This window comes from Cygnus olor, chromosome 11 (assembly GCF_009769625.2).
Source record: "Cygnus olor isolate bCygOlo1 chromosome 11, bCygOlo1.pri.v2, whole genome shotgun sequence".
In the NCBI taxonomy this organism is placed as follows: domain Eukaryota; kingdom Metazoa; phylum Chordata; class Aves; order Anseriformes; family Anatidae; genus Cygnus; species Cygnus olor.
Window position 1 is genome coordinate 1,644,044 of NC_049179.1, and position 12,088 is coordinate 1,656,131.

A 12,088-nucleotide genomic window follows, 5' to 3' on the forward strand; every position below is an offset into this window, starting at 1 on the left:
CAAACAAATACATTTTCTTTGAAGATTTTTTTAAATGATTTTATTATTCTACTTTTTTTTATATGCGCTGTAAGTTATATTATTTTTTCTCTAAGCCTTACTTTTTAATATTTCTGTTTAGATCTGCCTGTAACATCACCATTAGGCATTGCTGTAATAAAAAATTTGGAACACTGGGAACAGATTCTTCAAGACAGAATGGACCAGTTTGAAGGCCCACCGCCAAACTACATTAACACTTATCCTAGTGACCTTGGAGTAGGTGCAGGACCGGCTATTCTCCGCAATAAAGCAATGATTGAACCTGAAAACACACCATTCAAGTAAATATTTTTTTCCCTAGAAAAAAAGACACATTCCTTGACCATGGACATATTAAAGATTACTTCCCCCTGAAGCTAAACAGCCAAATGAAGATTAGCTAGATCTTAGTTCCAGACAATGCTTTACAGAAACCATTTTCCTATGTCCCTATGTGACTTCTTATGCAGCTGTCTCCTGCAGCTGCTTTTCTTATTCTGCTGCACCTTTCTCAGATGCATTAAGAAAGGAGAATAAGAAGGAAAGAGCAGTGCTTGGAGGACTACAAATTGAGGGCTATAGCTCCTGCTAGGAAGACCCTATTCAACCTCTTTTTCTGTTCCTCCAGTAGTAGCTATCTCCCACCCTACCTCAGCCACAGAAGTTATATAGTATATGCAGATGCCAGTAGGAGAAGAGAAAAAGAGTTGTAGTACAGTCCTTATAAAGTCAATCCTCCTATGTTGGACCTGTGTCATGCTTGCAGGTATCTTTAAATGCAGATGTTGAAGGATATTTCCAACTCAAAAATAGTTTTGCTTTTCTCCATATACTAAAACACAACTTTTGTTTTGTTAGCTATATGTGACTATATATGAGATATATAATTTGCATGGTTGGTACTGTAGGATTTTATTAACATATTCTAACAAATGTAAAAAAAAATGTATCCCTTGATATTTGCCATGTACAAATTAGAACTTAAATTTGGAATTTCATTTAAAGTAATTTGGAGTCATTCTCCAAATTTAGGGATGGATAGGGGGATGTTATCTACCTTTAATTAAACAGAAGCCTTTTCATTTTTCCTGCGTCATCCAGATCAAAGGATTATTCAGCTCTTCCAGCAAAAAGGCTATGGCATTTTCTTGTGAAGCAAGAACTTCTTCAGGAGACCTTCATAAGATACATATTCACAAAGAAAAGAAAGCAAAGTGAGGTAAACAAAGGATATAACTTTAGGGTTTTTTTAAGAAAGCTCAGTTATAACTGTTCTTCAGTCTCTTCAGTATCTTTTAAATTTTCTTTCTATTTTTGTTGGCATTTCAATTTCTTTCATTTCACAGTGTTTTTCATTTAGTCAACATGACTGTCATGTTGTTTATTGAAACACTAACTGAAACAAATATTTTTAGACAAGACATATTTCACCTTACCTTTATGTATTTGAATACTGTCCTAGTAAAGAAAAATAACATTTACAATAAAGGTAATAAGTAAATAAACTTTTGTATTCATATATTTTTTGTTGTCATATTGAAAAAGAAATTTCAATGAGCTATTACTTTGTGTATATGTATATATGCATGAGTAATATATACATATAAAAGTAATATTATATAATAATATATAATATGGGGTTTTATGAATTGTACCTGTTACAACTGTAACGAGTTGTAATTGTAAATTTTAACCAACACCAGTACCATGCAAAAATAACTATACTATTTAATATCTTTAAGTTTTCTTGTAAGTATGGAGTTTGTGTGTGTATTACTCCTCCATTTATTTGCTATATCATACATTTTGTGTTCATCTAGGAGGCATTACATTTTAAGTGAGTTTGTTTAGATTGCTGCCATAGGTCCTGTGCCTTTTATAAGAAGTTAATAATACATTTGTCATCATTTGCTGACAGTGGCCTTTAAAATCTAGTTTGGAATGTTTCATTCTTTTTTTATATTTGTTTGTGCATGTGTTTTGTGTTTGTGACTGTGTGATGTTATGTAGTCTGTAGAAGATCGTGTGGAGCAGGTCAAACAAAACTGCGTAGCAGAAGATCACAAAAACAAGGTAGTATCCCTTCTCCCAAACCTCTAGCACATTCTTAAAAGTTCTGTGGAACTGGCTTTTCTTTCTTTAATGTGACTAACAGAAGCTATGTGTTCTGTGTAGTCTGTGTGGCAGGCTTTTAATCAGTGAATGAATTAACTTTGGATGTCCTATAATTGGGATGAGTGAACACCTTGTAAACAGTGTTGCGCACACAACTTTGTGTTTCTTACACTCAGACATAACTTCTGACTTTTAGAACACCAAACAGTATGAGAATTCTAACGTTTGCTTCCTAAACAATGCTGAGGCCACTGAACTTTTCTTGCATGAATTTTGTATCGACTTTTGCAATCTGAATGTACCACTACAAAATGGATTTTCACTCTAATTAAAATTTCTCATAAATGTTTTGTAGGTTGAAGCAGATCTTGGCTACCCTGGAGGAAAAGCAAAAATCATTCACAAAGAATCAGATATGATAATGGCATTTGCAGTTAATAAGGTAAGCCTTAAATATTACTAGTATGTGCAATAAATCTTAATTAAAGTTAGTATAAGTTTTCTGTTTGTTCTGCATAGGCAAACAGCAATGAAATTGTTTTGGCATCTACACATGATGTTCAAGAACTTGATATTTCAGCTCTACTTGCTGCTCAGTCATTTATATGGATTGGGGAAGAATATGACAGAGAGTCTAAAAGGTAGGATTATTTCTTTGTGGTTATAGTAAGAGTTTACCGTGAGGCTGGGTATATAGTTATATAAATGTTGACTGTACACAAAAGAATGTTAATTGAATAATCTTTAGTAGGTTTGAGATTACGTTCCAAAGGAGTAGTGGTGAGGGAAGGGAAAAGAATATTGCTATGTTCTACACATGATAAAAATAAGATTTTGAGGGGTTTAAGTATATTGGGCATGTCTGCACTGTTCAGTGAAGTAAACTCCTGTGATGCATAAGCTACTAAAGGAAGCACTACCTCAGAAACACTTGCAGTTGCATCGTTGCAGTGTTGAGGCTACTTGTGGTAGCTGATGCTAGCTGTCTAGTGCAATAGGCTGAACTACAGTCAGCTACTACCATTATCACGGTGAGAAGTGTGAATGTGTCAGCTGCAGAAAGCACTTACTTGCACTACACTTCATTGCACAGAATAGATGCACAGGTCATCAATGTTGGATGCTGTATTATCCTTCTGTCCATTCTTTTACCAGCAATGTTCTCCTCAAGGGAGCTTGTATTGTCAGCATCTACCATGGTTAGAATCATCTCAGGTTCAGGTTAAAAATTGATATATTTGGAGCATTTGGAAAATGTTTGTATAATGTAAGCGTAGGAATTACGCAATTATTGTCTCATTATAATTACTTCCTCTATCCACTGTCATTGGGCTCTAAACCATGAGATAAGCAAACAACATTGATAGCAAAGAAGCATTTTTTTAAAGCAAAAGCTGCCGTGTTTTGTTTTTTTTTACAGTTCTGATGATATTGACTTTCGTGGTTCTACCACAACACTAACACAGTCAACTGCACCATCTTTTGGAGTGAATCAGATACAACCATCTTCATCTATGCCATGGTTAGGCAGTGGTCAAACTAGCACTGGAGCTGGCGTGGTAAGTACTTTTGTTGCATGCAGCTCTGGACACTATTATTTTTTTGCTGTATTATTTAGTAAAGTCCTAGAGTATATAAATCATCATACTGTTAATTCAGTGTTGACGTAAAAGGCCTGCAGTGACCAAGACCTGACAAAACTATGTATTTTCTTGTAGATTGTGGCATAGAATTATTGGAACTTAGAAAAAAATGGGACAGTCAAGTTTTTCTTACGGGACCTTTGAGGAGCTAGGACTAGCAGTTTTTCAAAAAGAAAAAAAAATCTTGCTTTGGGACTAATATCAGAAGTATTGCATCAGATCTCTGTACAATAGAAGATAACATGATCTGAAATTTCGTGACTGAAAATCTAAAATCTAAAGACAACTAGACATAATTAGCTACAAATAATGTTAGTTTACAAGCTTTTTAACTGGGGGAACATTTACGTATGGTAGAATAAATACGGTTGAATAATGCGTTTGTGTCTTATCTTGATTTTTATTTTAAAATTATTTTTATTTCCTTTTTTTTTATGAAGCTTATTAAAAGGAATCTGAATAATGTCAAGAGAATGGCTTCACATCCAGTCCATCAGTATTGTAAGTAAATCAGAATTGCCAGTACGAAGTAAATATTTTTTTATATTATTCTGTATTAATGAACATCTATTTTTGATCTCAGATCTTACAGGAGCACAAGATGGTAGTGTTCGAATGTTTGAATGGACAAGGCCACAGCAATTGGTATGCTTCCGACAGGCTGGGAATGCCAGGGTTACAAGAATGTATTTCAATTCACAGGGCAATAAGGTAGGTACAATTTAGAATTTTAAATTTCATTATTCATAAGAGAACACATTTGATAGTGCTGTGACCTCTAAAACAGTTCTAATTGATAACACACAAAACTCGTAAGATGGCATAACCAGTATGATTTCATTTTCGCTGCATACGGAAGCTTTATAATAAACATTGACCTTTATACTCCCTTCTTTTCTATCAGCTTCATGCTGATACAAGTGGGGTTATATTAATACGAAGCAAGATTTTCAGTAATCTCCACTGTCTTTACACCTCAAGAGTAAATTCTATTGCAGGAGAAACGCACTGATTTATATCAGCTTGACTATCTTCTCTTACCTGTCCCTTCCTAAAAGAACTATTTATTCCCTTCATAGTCTAAGCAGTCTCAAAACAATTTATTCTCAAACTCTCTCTCTCTGTCACACACACATTTAATCCCTCTAAAATTTAACTATCGTTTACAAGGTAGATAGATCTGAAGCCTCCTTCCTGCTGTCCCCATAAGGGAAGTCCAATATGATTCACTCAAAAGGGAACTTCTGGGGGCTATCAAGTCATTTTATCTGTCTGTTAATCTCTGGCTAGTCTTTATTATTAACTACATTTTAAGCAACTCTCAGTATTACATATCCCCTTTGCCCTATTTTCAGACTTCTTGTCTCCCTTTTCTGAAATCTGTGTTTCTACGTGGAGGGTTTTTTAAATTAAACATTAAAAAAAATTGAACTTACCTATTTTGCAGAAGCAAACTTATATTAGACTAGGTTTAGGTGTTCAAGAAGTGCTTCATACTTGCTTTCTGGCTATGATAAAGTTTTGACAGAATGTGTTACCTAGAAGATATACTTGCAGCCCATTAGTTGAAGAGAGTAAATCTACAGTGTAGAGAAATAAAAAAACTACAAAAGAGCCACATACTTGGGCCAGAAATGAGCATGAGGTAAACTGCAGAAAACAGTGGACAAAGAGAAGGGAATTGGGAGAAATACCCACCTCCTCAGTTTTTCATATAGTACGTTCTGTTATTTCAAGAAGTCTTGTCCTCTGCATTTTACTGGCATAAAATGTAACTATTTAATTTCATTATAGTTAAGGGGCATAAAAAGTGAATTAAAGGAGTTGGTATGACTGTAAGAAACAACATTTAGAAACATAATATCTCTCCTACCACATCATCTTTTTTCAGGTAGCATAAAACCTCAGTTATTTATTTTTTTAAATCAGTGTTTTGATTATGTTTGAAATATTATAAACTAACATCATACAGGAATCAATTTTTAAAAGAATGAATTATCTCTGCTGCTTCACATGGAAGTCGCTCAAGCAGGACTCATGACCAGACAGAGAAAATATGAAAAATAATTATAAATGTTTCTCAAAACATTTTGTAAAACATTTATAACTGTATGGAATATACAGTATAATTGCCATGCATTTTGGTTAATTGGCTCAGTTGTTAATGGTACAATAATGATACATGATACAATACAGTCTTTCCAAAATTGTGTTCAAAATCATGCTTTTATGAGACGCTGTCATGCATCTTACTTTATTAAGCATTTTCAAACAGTCGGGGAGTAATGATTCCTCTGTAGGCTTTAGTGTTTAAAAACAGGATTCAAATGATAAGCTTCCACACTTAAAATGCCTTCAGTTCCAGAAGAGGTTTAGGCATGTAGGAAAGCATCCATCATTAATCATTAAACAATCAGTGCTGAACTGAATTGCCTTCTAATTTGCTTGTTCTATCTGAAAACCATTGTTGTTGATATTTGATGTGTAGGCAGTGGTTTCGTGGGTTTGGTATGTTGTTTTTTTTTTTTTCCCGAATTCAGCTGTTTGCTGTCATGAAGCAAACATCCAGTAACCAATAAGTTATGCTAATAAATGCATTTCACTTCTTGCAGTGTGGTGTTGCTGATGGTGAAGGATTTCTAAGTATTTGGCAAGTAAACCAAACCACCTCAAATCCTAAGCCCTATCTGGTGAGTAAATAGACAACTTTTTTTTAATTCTTTTTATAGACAAAACTTGAGTCTTCAAGATTTCAGGCAAGCCAAGAGTGTAAGAGTTTCACTGAGGCATTTTTGATTTTGCTGCTTTTTAATTAGCATACTTTACCAGTATGTGTGGTTCAGTAATATATTTTTGGAAAACTAATTGTAGAAGAGCCATAAGCTGCAATGTAATTACAAATACTACCAGCATTACCCTTGATTAAATTAAAAATCAGAGCTCACAGTAATGACTTTACAGTCCCAAGACATAGTAAAAGTACACTCTTTTTTTTTTTTTTCACTGCTAATTAACTGTACACAAAGACAATGCTTAATTTGAAATTCAGGCTAATGCTATGCTGTGTGATTTTTTTTTATAATTCAATTGTTGTATTATATTTTTATACTGTTTTTTAATTCATTACTTCATCCTTTGGACTTCAAGCTGTGTTTTATATCTGTTTTTTAGCTTTTAAAACTTTAAAAGACTGCTTGCAGTATGCTATCAGTAACATCACACTAATAGTAACTTTTGTTGCAGATGACAACCAATAAGATCGTATCTGTGTTTTTGTTTTGTTTTGTTTTTAATAGAGTTGGCAGTGTCACAGTAAAACCACAAGTGACTTTGCATTTATAACCTCTTCAAGTCTAGTTGCCACATCGGGACAGTCCAATGATAACAGGTGTGTTTAAAGATCACCAAAAAATTTCACCAAAGCTACCAATTAATGTCCATTAACCCACTGCCTTTCATGCATTAATGTGTGGCTGACATTGCAAGGATCAGCATTATAAGCTTTGTTACAGCTTGGACTTGACAGGTTGTTTCTTTGAACATCATTCCTTCAGTCATTTGTTTCCCAACTTATAGTTTATATAAGGTATGGTCAACAGTTGACCATTTTTTTCAAGGTGTATTCCAAATACTAGTTCTGAGGTGCTGCTGTTGCTAGGGGAGAAATATGTTCAGTAAAGTCAAGGTAATTATTTTTCTCTGAAAAGAGCAACTTCTATAATTTCTTGGTATGACCTAAGATTAGTACACAGCTTAAAGGCAGAAAGTATAGTCTCCGTTGTGAAGGACAAAAGAGCACAGAAAGAGTTAAGCTCTTAAGTCTTTACGTATGCTCTCCAATGACTGCAAAGAGTCAAGGGCTCCTTGTTCAGTTCTAGCTTCTAGGCTTTGACACAGAACACAAGAACCCTCTGAGTCATGTCACACCATGAATCGCTTATCAACAAGCCATAATGACTTTTTTTCCCCTTCAGAAATGTGTGCCTCTGGGACATGTTGGTTTCATCTGGTAACAGTCTTATACATGGTAAGTGGTGGAGAGAAAATCAGATGTCTTCTTTTCACTGACTCAAGAAATACAGTTTGTGTATACGTTTGGGTCAAGGGGATAAATTTATGCTGGGGTACTAGTCTTAAGTATTTGTGTGCCACACTAATGCATGCACCAGGACTGATACTATGTAGTCTCCAGCATGATGATAATCTGCTCTATATAGAAAAGTATGAAGAAGGACGATCATACATAAAGCTATTTTCGTGACAATATTAATAAAGTCTGAACTATTTGAATACAGTCCTGAAAAAAACTAAGCATCTGCATTATTAAAGTTTGCGTGTATGCAGGCGTTCACTTAAACTAGCACTTAGTAAATAGATCCAGTACTCTACTGAAGTACAGGAGAAAAGACAATTGTAGGTAATAGTAGAAGCAACTCAGAAAACACTGTCCATGTTTTTCAGCACTTGGACTAGATTCTTAACAAGATGTTTGTATCTGTTTGTTCAGGTTCAATAATTTCATCTTTACATAAAGAACTAAAGCAAAATTCTATCATCTTGCACTATGGAAAAAAATACAAATTTGATATCTAGGGTTTGTAAAAGAGCAAATTCAACCATCATAAACAGCCATAAACACTTGTAATACATGAATAAACATAGCAATTACCTGTGTAAACAACAGGGGCGTTCTTACTTTCATATTTTAAAAGTAGCAGATTGCACAGAAGTTCAGTCTCATTTTGAAGAAATCAAGTTAGGGCTCCTATGCAAATTAGAATTCAGGAAATTAGAATATATACATTTTAAACTCGGGAATTTAATTTAGCTTAATATATATGGTGAATGTTATTTATTTTTTTTTAATTCATGTATGTGCCTGTATTCTAACTTGAATTAGACTGCGTATCACGCTTTCTTGTGCATTAGACCTGTGTTGCCCTAATAATAGCAAAGAGCTGTTAATTGATATGGCATTACCAATATGAAGGAATGCATCTGTCAAGTTAGAAAACGTTCAGATAACAATTCATAGCAGAAACGCATTTTAAGATAGAAAGCTACTTACAGTTTCAAATCAATTCAACTGTGGCATCCTTCTTCAGCCTTCACCTGTCATGATCATGGCGCCACGGTACTTCAGTATGCACCTAAACATCAACTGCTAATCTCTGGCGGTAGGAAGGGTTATATCTGCATCTTTGACATCAGACAGAGGCAAATCCTTTATACCTTCCAAGCACATGAATCGGCTGTAAAGGCCCTTGCACTGGACCCTTCTGAGGATTATTTTGTTACAGGCTCAGCAGAAGGTAACATGAAGGTAAGCCTTAAGAGTAGCTGAGTCGTAATAAGAGTATTTACCTTAGGTCCTGTATAGATATATTTTGATCAGCATGCTGTAAATTGCCAGATGAATGTGGTAACGAAACAGTAAAAAAAAATCCACAAAACTTCTACACTTGTTACACAGGATGCTTGCTTTGTATTCATAATGTAAGCTTAAATATACTAACATGCTTCTAAAGCAATTAGCTTTTGTTCTCCATTAAAGAAGATAAAATAGTCTTTTAAAAGTTGCGTGACTGAATTTTAAATGGATAAAGCAAAATGCATGATTCTGAAGTCTTAGATTTATTTTTCCCTCAAAGATGTGTTGGTTTTGGCGTTTGGATGTTTGTAATACTCAGCAGGCACTCAGTAACCTTAACATCTCATAAAGTTGTTGTAACACCAACTTCTGTTTACTTTGATGTCCCAGGCAGCTACTGAGGTCTCATAGTAGTCAGACACACACAGAAATAACAGAAACTAAGTCCCTGTTTTAAAGGGCTTATTTCCTGAGCAGTAAAGGAAGGAAATACAAAAACATGGTAAAGAGATTGAGAACACAGTTTCTTTCTTTTTAGCCAGACTGTGCAGTGTTAATAGGTGCCTTCTGTGCCTGTGCATGCTTTGTGGCCTGCTCTTGGTGAGAGCTCCTGCAGCCTGGGACATAGGACAGCTCAGACAGTTGCACCGCCACTCTGCACTCTCATTAATTATGCAGCAGACTCTCTGCATCATTCCTTAGCAGAAAAGCATTTCCAGCTGCTGCAAAGCTGACACAGTCATCTTCATCTTGGATAAAAATGCAACCTGTTCATTTCTGCACCTTTCAGGGGGAGGAAGCTGGCAGGCACTGCTGATCAGGTAAAACAGCAGCTTTGCCCTGCAGAGTAACCAACTGGCCTACAGTATGGCAGCTTTATGCTATTTTGCATTGTGCTTCATCAAAAGCCTCTTAAGACTCTTGGACTTGTTGTAATTGTCGCTTATAGACAACAAAAATACCCTTTGTCTTTGCTGAACAAGGTTTAGAACAGCTAAGAATCTGAAACATTAGGGGAAAAATAGAAATCCTAATTTTAATCTCCTTCTGTCTCATTTGCCATTCTTTTGATACAGGTGTGGAGACTGACTGGCTATAATTTAATTCATTCATTTAAAAATGAACATGCTAAGCAGTCCATTTTCAGAAACATTGGTGCTGGTGTCACCCAGATTGAAACCGTGCAAGGGAATCGTATCTTCTCCTGTGGAGCAGATGGCACACTGAAGATGAGGGTTCTTCCTAATGCTTTCAACGTACCTTCAGGCATTTTTGACATTCTGTAGCTTTATGTGAGCTAATTTTTGTTTTTATATAATGTCCCTTTAAGTATCTAAAAATGCAGTGATATACACTGTGGAAAGGAGCTATTTTGTTGCCCTTCAAAGTAATTACAGCGGCATTAAGTATTATGGGAGAAAAAAAAAGATTAAAAAAGCCTTTTACAACAGGTATATTTTGAGTATGCCTATAAGGATCACTGGGGTGGAAATGCATGTACTGTATTGTAAAAGCGAAGAATAAAACCCAGTACAGTCATAGGTGGGGTTATTGTTCAGTAACCCACAAGCTGCATTTAATAAGTGTATTGTAAAGATCCTGACAGCTGTTATTCACTTAACAAGCACTGTGGCTCTACAAGTCAGTAAGCATTTCTGATGTGATTCTGATTAATTTTATTTCTTTTTTTTTTTCACACTAATTGAAGCATGTCTACAACTTCTCATTGTAAAATAGTTTACTTCTTTTAACTAAGGATACTCAGTGTATTTGATTTTCGCAAGAAAATGTAATGGATGCAAATGCTGTGAAACAATGTGCAATCAAGAACATACTGTGAGACGTATCATTTTATGCTGAGATTTTTTTCCCTGTTAGTATTAATACATAGTTGATACTGTAACTTGCATATTAACTCATTTTTAAATGCAATTTTTTTTTAATTTGCTCACTATTTCCCTTTCTTTCTGACAGATATGTTCCCTATTAGTCACCTGCCTTTACTTTAGGAATGTACTGTACGCGTTAAATGTTTGTAGCGAGGACATCCATGATTCTGGTCAGCTTTTAGTTTGGAAAATCATTTGTCCAGAAAATACTTCATTAAATGAAGCTATTAAGAGAATACCAATAGAACGTACAACGCCACATTTCAGATGAATGTCAGGCTTTATGTGGCCAGCTAGTAAATAGTGGATAAAACTGGTAATTAAATTATTACCGCAGCATATTGTATAAACTATGCAGAGTTCAATATTGTTTGCTTGTAATATAACTAGCTACTGTTGTCAGATGTATTTTTCTGTTGTAAACAAAAACCATGTTCTTAAGACACTGGAAAAGATGTCTGTATATTTAAGTGTTAACAAACTGTCTTATTCCTCCAATGAACATTTTGATGTCTGTGCTGTACTGTAAAATATACTAGAATAAAAAGCACCTTTCTCCAAAGGCAATTTTAAATTGCAGGCTGTGAAGTAGGAAAAAGAAGAAAAGTAAATGTCATTGTTTAGTTTTCCCTTTGTAAGTTAAATAAATTACTTTTACTTCATGGAACAATTCATTCCAAAACTTTCTTACATTTAAATAGACTTAACTGAACCTCTGATAGATTGACTGGAGAGTGCATGAGCTAGCTTTGACTTGACCTCAGACAGCACTGAGAGAAAAAGGATTAGCTGTTTGCATTTTACTCTCAGCTGTCCTAGAAAATTTTAACGCTAACAGAATATAGTTCATCTCCAACAAAGGCAGCTGCAAGAAACACTTCTTACACAAGCCAGCTTCTGTCACTGAGGAAGAAGGCAGAGTTTGCTGTCCCTCCTCCAGGTTGATCTAAGTGGATCAACAATGAGATTCAGAAATTTAACGTGGATTTAACATCTGCACATTATAAAAACATTTTCTGGCTTGAACTATATTTGCACCATCCTTACCA

At 34.9% G+C, this 12,088-nt stretch overlaps 1 protein-coding gene across 3 annotated transcripts in view; it reads left to right on the plus strand.

Annotated features, from left to right (window-relative positions):
* Positions 1–11,701, plus strand: part of DMXL2 (Dmx like 2) — a 54,728-nt gene extending 43,027 nt beyond the window's left edge. For 2 of the 3 annotated variants that reach the window (XM_040569667.1, XM_040569668.1), the window contains exons 32-44: positions 122–323; positions 1,123–1,240; positions 2,032–2,094; positions 2,492–2,578; positions 2,656–2,777; positions 3,557–3,695; positions 4,220–4,280; positions 4,363–4,490; positions 6,392–6,469; positions 7,076–7,167; positions 7,754–7,806; positions 8,885–9,102; positions 10,227–11,701. In XM_040569667.1, the coding sequence (XP_040425601.1) occupies positions 122–323; positions 1,123–1,240; positions 2,032–2,094; positions 2,492–2,578; positions 2,656–2,777; positions 3,557–3,695; positions 4,220–4,280; positions 4,363–4,490; positions 6,392–6,469; positions 7,076–7,167; positions 7,754–7,806; positions 8,885–9,102; positions 10,227–10,436 (1,571 nt within the window). In that variant the 3' untranslated portion in view covers positions 10,437–11,701. The remainder of the gene's footprint in view (positions 1–121; positions 324–1,122; positions 1,241–2,031; positions 2,095–2,491; positions 2,579–2,655; positions 2,778–3,556; positions 3,696–4,219; positions 4,281–4,362; positions 4,491–6,391; positions 6,470–7,075; positions 7,168–7,753; positions 7,807–8,884; positions 9,103–10,226) is intronic. The other variant, XM_040569670.1, reaches the window with a different exon arrangement.
* Positions 11,702–12,088: the final 387 nt, after the last annotated feature.